General features: G+C 45.2%; 1 protein-coding gene across 4 annotated transcripts in view; it reads left to right on the top strand.

The window, feature by feature from the left end:
- Gmeb2 (glucocorticoid modulatory element binding protein 2) overlaps positions 1 to 12,398 on the top strand; it is a 44,648-nt gene extending 32,250 nt beyond the window's left edge. For all 4 annotated transcript variants that reach the window (XM_076571403.1, XM_076571405.1, XM_076571406.1 and 1 more), the window contains 6 exons: positions 2,754 to 2,857; positions 4,525 to 4,682; positions 7,806 to 7,877; positions 8,116 to 8,253; positions 8,508 to 8,630; positions 9,397 to 12,398. In XM_076571403.1, the coding sequence (XP_076427518.1) occupies positions 2,754 to 2,857; positions 4,525 to 4,682; positions 7,806 to 7,877; positions 8,116 to 8,253; positions 8,508 to 8,630; positions 9,397 to 10,037 (1,236 nt within the window). In that variant the 3' untranslated portion in view covers positions 10,038 to 12,398. The remainder of the gene's footprint in view (positions 1 to 2,753; positions 2,858 to 4,524; positions 4,683 to 7,805; positions 7,878 to 8,115; positions 8,254 to 8,507; positions 8,631 to 9,396) is intronic.
- Positions 12,399 to 15,210: the final 2,812 nt, after the last annotated feature.

Here is a 15,210-nt window from a genome sequence, read left to right as displayed (position 1 = left end):
AAGCTATACAGAGAAACCCTGTCTCGAAAAACCAAAAAAAAAAAAAAAAAAAAAAGCAGGTTGGGAGGTGGTTTTATGAAGGACTCTAATAAACCTTGTAGTCATTCTTATATCAAGACAAAACAGGGAGAAAGGCTATAATCAGGACAGTTGGTGTATTTGAATATGGACTGCAGGTGGACACTAATAATGTACTGATCCTGATCTGGGAAAGTGTTTCATGATTGTGTCAGAGTACCTTGTTCCTAGGCAGTCTGTGTCTATTACTATGGGGTCAAGAGTCAAGGGTCTTGCTGGGGGGTGGTAGCTAACACCTTTAGTCCCAGCACTTGGGAGGCAGAGGCAGGCAGATCTCTGTGCATTCGAGGCCAGCCTGGTCTACAGAGTAAGTTCCTCCAAGACTGCACAGAGAAACCCTGTCTGGAATTAAAAAAAAAAAGGGGGGAGGAAGGGAGTCGAGGGTCTCACCAGTCCAGAACACATGCATATACATGTCTGTGTAGATGGGGGTGGTGCAGAAGGGCCAAGTGAAATAGCTGTTATTCTGAAGAAAGTGTAGTGGATTTCCTGGAATACCTTTGCAATTATTCTGTAAGATTAATTATATCAAATAAAAAATAAGTGTCCCACAGATAGCATCACAGTAAAGCACTAGAATTATAGGGGCAAAGAAGATATTTAAAATGGCTTGAAAGTTGGAGATGTAGCTCAGTGGTAAAATACTTGCCTAGCATGTGAAGGCCCTGGTTTCAATCCCCAATACAAAACAACAAGGGCCAGGCATGATGGTACATATATTTAATCCTAGCACACACTCAGGAAACAGAGACAGGCAGAATTCTGAGTTCAAGGTCAGCCTGGTCTACATCAAGAATTCTAGCCAGGACTGCATAGTGAGACTGTATCTCTAGCAAATAAACAAACAAAAGTTCCCCATATAAAAATGGCTAGAGAGCAAGGAAGATTGCTCAGGAGAAGCCAGAGGTTACATAGTACAAGATTCTCTATGATAAGAGAGATGATTGTAAAGTTATTTCTGAAAATAAGTATGAAATAGATATTTTTCAGGAAAAACTAAATTGTCATCAGTATATCTTCTGCAAAGGATGCTCTGGATATGTTTCATGCAGAGGAAAAGAAATTCCAAATAGAAATGTAGGATACAAAGAGGAGTGGAGGGTAAGAGATATGAGGGCAGATGGCAGCATGGAAATGAAATGTTGGGTAGCCAGGCATGGTGGCAAATGCTAATAGTAATCTTAGCACTTGAGAGGTTGAAGCAGGAGGATGGCTGTGAGATGTTGAAGCAGCCTGGATTACATAGCAATTACCAGGCCAGCCATGGCTACATAGCTAGATCCTATCTCAAAAATAAATAAGTAAATAAATAGATAAAAGGGGGAATTACACAGTGGTGCTCAGTGGTTGGTGGGCTTTGATAGCCAACCCATGATATACTCGGGGCCCAGCATAGAGCATGCAGAGAAGAAATAGAGATAGCCACCATCCCACATGAGGGTAGGAAAGGAAAGGGGTAACAAATAGAATTGGTTCCTAGAACCAAGTGTTGGACTTGAATAGGATCAAGCCAGGAAGGCAAGGTCAGATGAGCAGAGGTAATTGTAGAATGAAGGGCTGGATGCTGGGTACTACAGTAGTCTTCCAGTTTTGCCCTGATCAGCAATGTGAAGAGAGTTCTTTGCTGTTGCTCTGGATTACAAAAGCTGCACTGGTTCTTGGGGAATTTAGGTACATCATTTCTATCAGCAGATGGCCATTGCAGTTGTGATTGATCATGACAGTTGTGACCATGCTACCTGCAGAAGTCCTCTATGCTTAAGAAGTGGAATTCTGGGCCGGGCGTTGGTGGCGCACGCCTTTAATCCCAGCACTCGGGAGGCAGAGCCAGGTGGATCTCTGTGAGTTCGAGGCCAGCCTGGGCTACCAAGTGAGCTCCAGGAAAGGCACAAAGCTACACAGAGAAACCCTGTCTCGAAAACCAAAAAAAACAAAAAAAACAAAAAAAACAAAAAAACAAAAAAAAAAAAAAAGAAGTGGAATTCTGAAAAGAGGTGGTTTCTGGAGCCCTGCAACTGGTTCATCTGAGCTTTATTTTCATTCTTTAGTTCTAGTAGTTGCTTGCTTCAGGACACTGAATAGTATGTTTACCTTTTCAAGCTTTTTGCCCTAGTAAGTCCCAGAACAGTGTTGAATCAAGAGGGCAATTCTCTTGACTTTGAGGTGGATATGTATGAGCACTATGCAAGGCAGGGCACTGTGCATCTTATGTTTCTGTGGCTTCTTAGGCAAGGGGCCATTCACATCATAGGCAGGCTATTTGCTTATGTCTTGATTAATACCACATTTTTCTGATGTGATAACGAGTGCATATCACTTAAGGAATAATCTATAAGTGACTTGCTGTGTCTTTCTGGTGGGAGAGTACACCAGAAGCTTTCTCTGCTGTGGTCTGCCCCCTCATCTGGCACATAGTACACTTTTTTGGGGCTACAGCATGCTAAGTATCAGGTAAAGAGCTGGCCTTTACCCTGGCCCCTGGCTACTGGGGCATATTCCAATGAAGGACTGTATCAGAGTGTTCTGTACTGAGGCCTGTGACTGGTAGAGCCATGTCATTCCTTCCTGTGAACCCCTGGTGCAGGCTGGAGTTGGAAGGGAGAATGGGTTGTGCTACAGTTTCACCAGGCCTGTGTCAGTCTGAGAAGGTCCTGTACTTCTGTGCTTCTTTCTAGTACGATGAACATGTGATCAGCCCAAAGGAGTTTGTGCACCTGGCAGGGAAATCTACCTTGAAGGATTGGAAGAGAGCCATCCGGATGAATGGCATCATGCTCAGGTGGGCATCTGACCAGCTTGAGATGATGGGAGGGAAGGGGTGGGGTTCACAGCCATTGCTTTTTCATTTGGCTTTGGATCTTTGAAGATGAATTATTTGAGTTTTATTTTAATTTCCACTAATTCTTTACTTGGTGGTGGTGGTGGTGGTGATGTATATTTTGAATGTATTACTATTAAAAATTAAGGCTATAACCTGGTGTTTTTACATAGATATTTAATTTTTTTTGACAGTGCTTTATGGGACCCTTCTGTCTTTTTTATTACTTTTTATGAAAGTCCCTTGTGAAGTACACAGGTACCTAGGACATGCCAGGCTCACATACTTTATGACCTAAGAGCCATACTTGTTTCTGTGTATCTGGAGACTGGCAAGCTCTCCTAGGGGGTGTTCCATCAACCAGCTACCTCACTTCCTAAGCACTCCCTAAGGTACACTATTTTGTGTCAGAGTAGTCAACTCTGGATGCTTTCTCATAGCTCTCAGCCTTATACCTCTGAGAAACCCTCTGTTTTCTAAAATAGGTCTGATGGGATAGCTATTGAGACCACAGGCTGAGAGAAGTGTGTTAGGATTGCCTGAGGCCACCACTGCCCCTAGGCTGAGTGAAACTAGAGCATCTGGCCTTATGTTTATGGGTTATGATAGTCTGGCTGAGACTGGTTGAATTTTGTTTCAAGACCTCAAAGAGGCCAGAGGGAGTACTTAGAAGGGAAGACTCTGGTAGGTGAGAATAAGTGACTGTAGCCTTAGAAATTGTTTTTTTGAGGAATTCCTTTCCTGTCCTTCCAAAAAGCAAAGCTTCCCCTGGAAATGATCTTAATTCCCTGCCCCAGGACTGAGTCACTCACCACCTTTGTCAGCTGTGGGTCTGCCCCCAGGTCCACCATCACAGTATGGATACTTGCTAGCCAGTGCCTGTAGCACGGATCTTAAAAGGTCTTACTAGTAAAAACAAACATGGAGCCAGGTATTGGGGTGAACGCTGAAAGATCAGAGAAACAGAACCGGCCACAGCTAACCTTATCTGGCCAGTTCCTCAGCTGATCCTGTTTCCTCAGACTGGAAGCCTCTGAGTTGTCATCCAGAATGAATCTCAGCTGAACTGCTGCTAAAACCCTAAAAGCTTAACCAGGCTCTAGTTCCTGGTCCTCATGCCTTATATACCTTTCTGCTTCTTGCCATCACTTCCTGGGATTAAAGGCTCACTTCCTGGGATTAAAGGCATGAGTCACCATGCCTGGCTGTTTCCAGTATGGCTTTGAACTCACAGAGATCTAGATGGATCTCTAATTTAGGATTAAAGGTGTGTGTGCCACCATTTTCTGGCCTCTATATCTAGTGGCTGTTCTGTTCTCTGACCCCAGATAAGTTTATTAGGGTGCACTATATATTGGGGAACACAAAACCACCACAAGTGCCTTCATCTCCTTCCTATGGACAGAATGCTGTGTAGGTGGTTTGAGGTGGCTGTGCCACCTGTACTGTACTTGTGTTTGAGTTTTCTGCATAGTGAAAATTGCAGCCCATCGCCTACCTCAGAGGAGCCTAGCCCTAGTTGGCACCTCTGCTGGAACCAACCCACTGCAGTTGGACAGTTGAAGTCACAGTGGTAGATGAGGTATTTTCAGTTAGGTCTCACCTGGATTGCTCTGGCTTCTCCACAGGAAGATCATGGACTCTGGGGAACTAGATTTCTACCAGCATGACAAAGTCTGCTCTAATACCTGTCGCAGCACAAAGATTGACCTCTCAGGGGCCCGTGTGTCCCTGAACAGCCCCACATCCACAGAGTACATCCCACTCACACCAGCTGCAGCTGATGGTAGGTACAAGAGGCTGCCAGTCTTGCAGGTCATTGCAGCTCTCCTGACCAGCCCTCACTGGGTACCATATACCTTGTCTGTTCTCCAAGAACACTCCTTCCACAGGGCCCTACAATGTTGAGTCAGCCTTCTTCCTTGTATTCTTCCTGGAAGCACACCTGGGGATTTGTTGGGTTTGCTAATGGGGGATCTTTCGTTTATTTGTTTGCTTGTTTTGTTTGTTTTTCGAGACAAGGTTTCTATATGCAGCCTTGGCTGTTCTGGAACTCACTCTGTAAACCAGACTGGCCTTAAATTCATAGAGTGCTAGGATTAATAAAGGTGTGCACCACCACTGCCTGGCTGCTAATGGGGAATTTTAAAGCATCTTCAGTTATTTTCATTTTAAGATAGTATTTCACATATAGAGAGGATATAAAGAATGGTTAAGAATAACCTGTGTCCCTAGGCCTGCTGTCGATCACTCAAGGCCTGCCTAAAGTAGAGATACATTTTCCTTGGTGCTTGGTGACCTTTTACTGGTATCTGGATGCAGGTCTTTCCTGCTATTTGGATTTTTGGTGACAATTTAGGATATTCTTCTCTGTTAATATCTGTTGTTCAAATGTTAAAATGGTCTTTTAATAAAAACCCAGAGCCAGATATCAGGGTGAAAGTTGAAAGATCAGAGAAGCAGAGCAGGCCACCTCTTAACTCACCAATTCCTCAGCCTGCAAGAGCCTCAGCTGGTAGACCTTTAGCCGAAAAGGGTTCCTCAGCTGAAAAGGCTTTAGTTCCTGTCCCTTCACGCCTTATATACCTTTCTCCACCCACCATATCACTTCCTTTTTAGTGCTGGGATTAAAGGCATGTGACTACCAAGTATTGGGATTAAAGGTGTGTGCCACCACTGTCTAGCATCTATGTTTAATCTAGTGGCTTGTTCTGTTCTCTGATCTTCAGGCAAATTTATTAGGGTACACAATATATATCACCACAGATATCCATCCTAGAAAGATTGACTCTTTTCTTTCTTTTTATTCATTCATTCATTCAATTTGGTTTTTTAAGACAAGATTTCTTTGTGTAGCCATGGTCATCCTGGAACTAGCTTTGTAGACCAAGCTGGCCTTGAACTCACAGAGTTTCACCTGCCTCTGCTTCCTGAGTGCTGGGATTAATAAAGGTGTGTGCCACCACCACCTGGCAGTTTTCTAGAATTCTATCCAGTTCTGAGTGAGGTATTTTGAAAACTGAGGTGAGAATGAAGTTGGGTCCTGAGCTCCTTATTGTGAAATTGGGCTGTGTTATCTTTCTGTCAGTGTCACTGACCGCCCTAAGCTATCATTCTACAGTGTTAAGCTGGCATGCACTTCCATGTGATCAACTATGTATGCCCTTGCTGTTTAACCAGACCAACTGAAGATCCTCATCTGGGGATGGGGGAAGAGAGTGAGGCCCTATGAGTTCTGCCCTATTTTCTTTTCAAAGTGCTTCTTTGCAGACTGGTTGGTCAAGATTAGGCAGAGTCAGGGTTAGGATTCAGCTCTTTTGATAGTACTGAATTCTCTTGAGAAACCCGGGGACACCCAAGGTCATAGGGACTGACCTTTGTCAGCTCTTCCCTCAGTCCATGTTTGTGGTTTACCATGATTTGAGGGTGTCTATTGCTTAGCTCCTTTCTGGACCCAAAGCGCCAGGTATACTAGGAGGTCAGGACAGAGCTCTTCTGGGGACACACATCAGAATGAAAGGCAGTGTGGAGAGTGAGTGGTCCAGGTCTTGGTGGCTGTCTTGGCTTGCCTTATTGAAGTTAGTCACAGCCCAACAGAGGCTAGTGAGGTGTTTTAAGTATACTTAGAGTTGGCTGAACTATGGGGTTTGTAGTGTTTCCAACTGATGGTGTGTTTATCAATGTGTAACCACATCATAACAGGAAGAACACCTACTAGCTTATTCCTGCAAGCCTTAGTGAGATGGTAACCAGCCAGAATGCCAATTTTATGGGATTATTTTGTAGGTCTCATGCCAACATATATATATATATATATATGCTTTTAAAGTAAATAACCAATAAATAGCAGTTCCTGAAGAAAGAACATTGGTTGTAGGTGAGGTGACAGGTCAGGACAAATAGGAACCACTAGTGCCATCTCCTGACAGAGCAAGTGGGCTTTCTGAGCCCCCTAAGCAAGGCTGTGATTCCTAGGAAAAGCAGAACTGAGGTTAGGATTTAGCTCTTCTGGTGATTTGGTTTCTTTAGCTTAGAATATTTATGAGCCTTTGGCTTGAATATTGTATAGCTAAGGGGAGGTATTCCTGTTTAGTTGATTCCAGGCATACAGGACTCACAAGCATTACAACATTGGTAACCCTACTGTTCTGAGGAAAGCTGTCAGTGGGAGAGTCTTTTGGCATGCATCCTAAACTTCTGTGGAGCTGGCTCCTCCTACCAGCTGGTCCCTTCAGGAACTCTGGGAGGGGCCCAAATTTTTACTAAGTGTTGGCATTATCCTTTTAAGATGCTGTCCTCAACAATTCCATATCTTCTGAAATATATGTCTGATTCTGAGTCTGCCTCTGAGCTAGGTGTGTGCATGGTCAGAAACTCCAGAACTTCCAAGTGCAAACTATGTGGACAGTTGGATTTGTAGGTGCCAGATATGAACTTGGGGATATACTAGAATGGATAGTCTGTCTCTTTTAATATTAAAAAAATTGGAAGTATGATGAGTTCTAAGATTACTATGGCATCAGTAAAATTTAGACAAGAGGTAAAGGTGACCCATAGGGCAAGGAGAGGAAAACCAGGTGGGCAGAGAGTTCCCCTGCCAGTTTTCCAAGGCTTAGTCACAGGGGCTTGCACATAGAACCAGAGGAGCAGAATGTTGGGAGCTGCTGAAGTTGGATGATGGCTCAGAGGCTGTTCTTTCTTTGTGTGTTTAACGATATCTGTGATTAAAAATAAACTCTCTATGAAGTAGAGAGTACTTTGACTAGTACTAGTGTATTGTGCTTCTCAGTTCTGTGAAAATGGGTGGGAAAGAAGGATTCAGATGTAGCCTTGGAAGGATCATCGGGACTTTAGTTCTGGGGGCTGTAATATAGAGCAACACTCACCCACAGCTCTGCCTTACCTGCAGTGAATGGCTCACCTGCTACCATCACCATAGAGACCTGTGAGGACCCTGGTGACTGGACCACAGCCATTGGAGGTATATTCCCCCAGCTTCTTGGGAATACAGGTGGGCCCATGGCAGGAACTATCTACCCATGATCTGATCCTGGCTGAGCTTGGGATCCAACCATTGACCCACTAGACATATGGGCTGTAATATGGAACTCACTGCTTCATGTGCTGGCCTCCTAAGGCGATGTCCTTTACTACTTTCTGTTGTCAATTACTCCATATATCGATTTGTTCCTGCCTATCTGACTCTTTTTCCATTATAGATGACACATTTGCATTCTGGCGGGGACTGAAGGATGCGGGCTTACTGGATGAGGTCATACAGGAATTCCAACAGGAACTGGAGGAAACCATGAAAGGCCTGCAGCAGCGAGTGCAGGACCCACCCCTGCAGCTCCGAGGTAAATGGGCCTGATTCTCCCTCCTGCTATCCCTAGGTCTTACCATGTAACTGGGATGGAAGCTGAACCTGAACACAGGACCCTACTGTGCTGAGGGGAGCTGTCAGTGGGAGAGTCTTTTGGTATACATCCTAAACTTCAGTGGATCTGGCTCCTCCCCCTGGCTGGTCCCTCAGGAGCCAGCCCAGCACTGGAGTTCAGAAACTCTGTGAGGGGCCCAGATTTTTACTAAGTGTTGGCATTGTCCCTTTAAGATGCTGTCCTCCTCAACAACATCGTGCAAAATTTTGGCATGCTGGATCTTGTGAAGAAGGTGCTGGCCAGCCATAAATGTCAAATGGACCGCTCTCGGGAACAGTATGCCCGGGACCTGGCAGGTATGCCCAGCAGCAGTGTGGGGTGTGGGGAGCCCATAGGCTCACCTCTCTAGTCATGTGTCCACATACTTCAGTCACAGACACATAGGTGAGCTTTTCATTTGAAGACCAAGAAGTCAGAAGAACACAGGCATCGTCCATGGAAAAGTCAGTGAAACTCCAGTGGCCGTGGCCGGACTTGCCAGTACAGAAAGGATAGGTCACTCTTTACTGACCTTTTTGTGATGAACCAAGTTTTTTAATTTAAAGGAATATGACGGGGGAATGGAAAAAAACACCTGCTCTAACCAGAGCTGGATTGTCCTGTGGTGTTTGTATATTAATAATAAGTTTTCCCTGGTGTTTTTACTTAAATGTATGCCCTGCATGTGACTCTGTCTGTGTGTGTGTGTGTGTGTGTGTGTGTGTGTGTGTGTGTGTGTGTGTGTCTGTCTGTCTGTCTGTCTGTGTCTGTGTGCAAATAGGCCTTTTACTTGGTTGCTCTTGCCTAACAACAACTTTCATGTGAAACTGAATGGAACACTTTGATTATGAGGGAAAGGTTTGGCCTAAAAAACTTCCTTTTGGAACTGTGCTCTTGGTCATCCTGAGGGCCATTAAGGGACCTACTGCTACCAACCTTTCCTTTGGCAAGCACCCCTTTAGTCATTCAGGTTGCTGTTGGCTTATGATCTGCTCACTGATTGTACATGTCTGCATTGTCCCTGTGGGAACACCATCTGTCTCCATCTCTGTTCTCCGTGGTGACGCTGTGTATCTCCTGCAGCACTGGAACAGCAGTGTGATGAGCACCGTCGCCGTGCCAAGGAGCTGAAGCACAAGTCCCAGCACCTCAGCAATGTGCTCATGACGTTGACACCAGTCTCCCTGCCATCCCCTATGAAGCGGCCCCGTCTTGCACGAGCTACATCTGGACCAGCTGCTATGGCTTCCCAGGTGCTTACACAGTCTGCACAGATTGCTCTTGGTCCAGGAATGCCTGTGTCCCAGCTGACCAGTATGCCACTTAGCAAAGTGGTGTCTACACTGCCCTCCACTGTCCTGGGTAAGGGTTCTCCTCAAGCTGCCCCAGCCAGTTCACCAGCCTCCCCACTGCTTGGGGGCTACACAGTCCTGGCCTCCTCAGGCTCTACCTTCCCCAGCACGGTAGAGATCCATCCGGACACATCCAGCCTCACAGTTCTGAGCACAGCTGCCATGCAGGATGGCAGTACAGTACTAAAGGTGGTCAGTCCACTGCAGCTGCTCACTCTGCCTGGTCTTGGACCCACCCTGCAGAATGTGGCCCAGGCATCACCTGCAGGCAGCACCATCATGACAGTGCCCACAGCAGCTGCTACTGGACCTGAGGAACACACAGCCACTATTGAGGTGGCTGCTGTAGCAGATGACCATGAGCATAAGTAGCTGGCAGGGAGGGTAAGATCCTTCCAAGTTTAGCTGGCTGCCTCTCCTCAGGCCACTGCAGGCAGAGGCCACTACAGACACAGGCCACAGGACTGGCTCAGCACAGGCAGGTCTGATGGGCTGAACCAAAGAGAGGATTGCCGGATGAATCAAGAGAAGAAAAGGGGGCAGAATGATGCCAGCAACCTGGAAAATCAGTCTTCAGCTTCTAAACTTCCTCCCCTTTTTTCGTGGGAAATACTCTTTTCCATCTGTTGCTTATTAATCCTGTTTACACATTGGGCCTTGAGCAGGAACCAGGGGGTCAGTGACCAGGAGAAGGCCTGGGTGCTTCTGGAACAGCTGCAGAGCCAGCACCAGAGCCCAACTGATCACAGGTCCTAGTGCCTGCACCCCAATGGGGCTGAGCCTGCTGGGTCATTATTGACACATGTCTTGGGCAGCATGCCTGAGTGTGGAAGCCATAGATCCTATGGATTTTGTCTCTTCCCACAGTTCTCTGTAGGTTCAGTATGGCCAGTGTCCATGTTCCTTCACGGTGGGAACATGCCCTGGGGCTGAATGCAGACCCCAGTCAGGACCCTCCCTACCCCACAGGCATTCAGGTGGTGAAGGGATCTCATGGACCTGGTATGTTCTAGACCCCTTTGCACATGGGCTGCAGGTGTTTTTAAGTAAATTGCTTAGTAGGCTTCTAGGAAAAATTAAATTTATAGTGTTTTCAACCAAAACAATGCTGAGTGCCTAGGCTTCTGAGTCAGTTCTGGGAGGGACCCAGAGCACCTATACATACACCTAGCCAGGTGCTAGAGGTCTTAGGTAGTATCTTTCCCTGAGAAAGCTCTGGAGGATTTGTATGGAGGTATGCCTGAGATTTGGGGTAGCTCAGATGACTCCCTATGTGCAGCCTGCTCTTATAGTCCCCTATAGTAGCACCCCTAAATTTTCCCTGGAGGTAGAGCAGGGCCTCTCCGGCTAATACTCAGTGTCTCTATCCTGAGAGCCCCAGGGTATGTGAGAAGGCTGTTTAGAGTTGGAGGATCATTCAGCTGGGAGATAGGATCCAGAATGTTCCATGGAAGGCTGTCTGCAGACAGATTTTATAGGTCTGGTTGGGCCCATGCAGGGGGCTATCCTCTAGGCCAGAGTCCTTGGAGCCAAACAATTCAGGGAACAGAGTTTTGGCCTCTTGGTAAGGTATGTCCTAGGATAGTCCTAAGGTGCCTCTTAAACTTCCTGTTCTGTCAACTGAAGGCTTTCCTTTCAAGGGCCCCACAGCGGGAAGGGACCACTGTCCCATTTATCTGCTTTGAAGGGAACTGGTTAACTTTTTGTCCATCCATCCATCCCCTTGAGTGCCCAGATCCTTTCACCTTTGCTGAGACTGGGGCCTTGCCTGCCCCTACTCTCACACCATGTCAAGCTACTGAGGTTCTAGCTCTTGTTTTCCTTCTGTTACATCATTGTTCACTGTGGTCATGAATCGGCTGGTTTTGGCAGATGTTTACCTGTTTATGTATATACTCCTTTTTGAAAATTTACTTTGCTTGAGTTACAAGTCCTGTTAAATGCAGCTGTGTGACTCTAGAGGCATTGGGAGGACCAGCAGGGTGGGTACTGCCCAGAAGTCCCTGCTCTACAAGCTAAGACTGTATTAGCATCACAAATAAAACCTTCTTGCCCTGGGAACCAAGAGCCTTTCCTTGGCACAAGTCCCAAGTGCCATCTGCTTTTTGGGATGTGGGCCAGTTTCCTTTCTTTGTAAGAGCAAGGTTGAAACCTTTTAGCCCTTGCCCCTTAGAGCATGGAGGTACTGGTGGAAGGTGAAGTTCATTTCAGAGCCATACAAGAATAATCCTCAAATCAGTTTCAGAATTAGTTCACACCACTCATTCCCACTGTCCCCAGAGGCTGTCCATAAGCCCACCCTCCAAGGCTGTTCCTGGCAGGCCAGGGAGGGTTCTGCAGGACAGAGAAGGCCCAATAGTCCCATCTGCATGGAACCTGCAGTTCTTGGGGAGGAAGTGTGATCATTGCCCCACCACTTATTTGCACCTGCCTCTTGTGGTTCCTACTGACTCCTCCGTTGCTGTGTTTCCTGCCCATTGGGCCATTCAGGATCCAGGAAGGAAAGTCTTCCCCTCCACATGCAAACATGGGTGCTTGTGGCTGCTTTCAGTTTTGTTTTCTGAGGAAATAGGACAGGATTTGGTTTTGCAGAGGGTGCAAGCTCCTTTCCATGCCTGCCCAGGAGGCATGCAGGGAAGGGCAAGTTTGAGTTCTTTGAGTTCTACTTTGTATGTTGTTAAGTAAGTATCTGCTTGGTACTTTGATTTAAAATAAAAACACTTTTTTAATTTGTGTGTTTGTCTCTTGTGATGAAAACTATGGAAGAAACCAAATTTAACTTGTAAAAACATGCCCCTTGTAACAGTGCTAGCTTATTTCAGGTTCTTCACACACACATCTGCCACTGAGTCTGACTGTGGCTGAGGTTGGGTGCCAAGGAGCCTTCATAGTGTCCTGAGGTCAGATAGTTTTGTTTGTATATTTGTTTGATTGTTATATTTTTTTGTTGTTGGTGGTGGTGGATTTTTTTGTTTTGTTTGTTTGTTTGAGACAGGGTCTCTCTACATAGCCCTGGCTGTTCTGGAACTCACTATGTAGACCAGGCTGACCTGGAACTCACAGGGATTCCACCTGCCTTTGCTGGGATTAAAGGTGTGCACCACCACACTGTGCTCAAACACTTTTAGTAATACACCAGGTACCATTTGGCTTCCTTGTTTAGTTCAGTGTGTAGGTGTACGCAGTGTAGGTACACCTTTCTTCTGCGTGAGACTTTGCAGACAGGGTGACTCAGAAACAGAGATTCACTACTTGTAAATCAAGGCAGACACTGTAGAGCTGTGAGGAACATGGAACAAGGTGAGGATAAGGTCAGAGTAACTCTTCTTCCCCTTGACCCAAAGCTGGAGTTCCAAGCACTTTCTCTAGAAGATAGGGAGGGTCCTTTGCTGTCAAGCTAGCCACGTTCTTCCCTTGCTCAGCTTGTTCAGGATCCTTCTTTAGCACTGCTACCCTCTTTGGTACTGTGGTCCTTAGGAGACCACAGGTATGTGTCGTGATGTGTCACAGCCCGGGTGTGTGGGTTCACTCAAATTCATGGAAAAAAGACTCAGAGGCACCTTAAGAATGAATCTAGCCTTTCTAGCTGCAGGGGGATCCAGTCTCTAAGGGCTATCCTATCATATCTGTATCCCCTTTTTTTCTTTAGAAAGAAATTGCATTTATAATCAACCCCCTTTAAATAAAAATAAACTTTTATAAACAATATTTTGGGAATTTGGGCATAGCTTTTCATAATACTTCCTGCTGATTGGGAGCACTGGCAATCTTATGGGGATCCTGAGAAAATTTAGAATTATGGTCAAGTCTTTTTTTTTTTTTGTTTTTGTTTTTTTGAGACAGGGTTTCTCTGTGTAGCTTTGTACCTTTCCTGGAACTCACTCTGTAGCCCAGGTTGGCCTTGGACTCACAGAGATCCACCTGCCTCTGCCTCCCAAGTGTGTCACCACTGCCCAGCCTATGGTCAAGTCTTGAGGTCTAGTTTGTGAAGCTGCATCATCTCAGCCAGTTGTCTTGAAGCTGTTCTGGATATTGGATCATCTGGGCCATAGATCCAATTGGAGACCTCTTAGGGGGTCTTCCTTGATGGAACCATATTAACCTGGAAGGAATCCACTGTTTCTCATTCTCTGTGGAAACAAAAGCAGACCCTCTTTCCCAAAGCAACATATCCTTAGACTCAGATTTTGAAGTCAAGATACCTTTAAAATATATATGTTGGTTTAACTTATAATTTATAATTAAATAACTTTCTGCAGTTAGTTCATTAACAGTCAAAAAATTCAAAGAAAACACAATATACATAATCCAGGCTCTCTGTGTATTTTCCATCTTTACATAGCTATTTCTTTTATATTACTTTTAATTATCTCTTTAAAGATTTTAATTTTAATTTTTTTATTTTTATTTTGCTTTATTTTATAGTATGTTTTATGGATAGCAATACAATTTGCATATTAAATCATACTGTAATAGAGTGGTCTGTTATATTTTTTTCCTTTTATTTTATTTTACAATGCCATTCAGTTCTACATATCAGCTATGATTTTATTTTTTAAAACTATATATTTCTATATATAACTGCCTATATTCATTTTCCTCTCTCTTCCAAGCCTATGTACATTTTTACATACACTGTAAACCATTTAGAGGTTTATTCCATCTGAATCTGTCTTATTGTGTATCTGTAATCCTTTTCTGACCAGGAGAGATGTGAAACTGCTAAGCTGGGCAGCAGCTTTGGCTGTTGACTCCACCCTATTGGGTTTCCCAACATGGCGGGAGTATGTTTACTGCTATCTCTGAGAGCTATGCTCACCTCCAACTCAGGGAAGTAGTGGTTCTATGCCTCCATCAAGCAGCTTGTAGCCCAGCCCAGAAACCTGGCTTGGAGACACCTCTGTATATGGCGGGAATCTGCCATGCTGTGCTCACACTCAAATGCCACAATGTCTCTGTCCCACTGCCTGCATGAGAGACACAAACTAGGAAGCTGCTCTTGGCTCCATTTTAGAACCCTTTTTTTAAAGCCTTCTCTGGTTTTAAGTGGAAATTCTTGCCCCACATTGGAACAACAAATGTAGCTGGAAGTTTTCCTGTGTCCCACTGGGTCCCACAACCACTCAGTTCCAAGTAAACACACAGAAGTTTATATTAATTAAAAACTGTATGGCCTATGGCTCAGGCTCATTATTAGCTAGCTCTTATAACTTAATTCAACCCATTTCTATTAATCTATGTTTTGCCACATGGCTTCATGGCATTACCTGTTCTCTCACATCTTGCTTCTCCTGATGGTGGCTCGCAGCTTCTGACTCTACCCTTCTTTATCTCCGTCTTCAGTTTGAATGTACTGCCTAATCTTATTCTACCTCACCATTGGCCAAAGAGCTTTATTTATCAACCAATGAGAGCAACACATATTCACAGTGTACAGAAAGATATCCCATAGCATGTAGGTGCTAACTCTCTGGAGTCAGGCCAGATGTAGCCCAGCAGGAGTGCTGCCACAGGTATATGCCTCTCCTACATCCCACAGAGCAGA

The sequence above is a fragment of the Peromyscus maniculatus genome, chromosome 4 (assembly GCF_049852395.1).
Source record: "Peromyscus maniculatus bairdii isolate BWxNUB_F1_BW_parent chromosome 4, HU_Pman_BW_mat_3.1, whole genome shotgun sequence".
Classification (NCBI taxonomy): domain Eukaryota; kingdom Metazoa; phylum Chordata; class Mammalia; order Rodentia; family Cricetidae; genus Peromyscus; species Peromyscus maniculatus.
The sequence above is the reverse complement of the archived record's forward strand: the minus strand, read 5'-3'. Positions and strand labels throughout refer to the sequence as shown.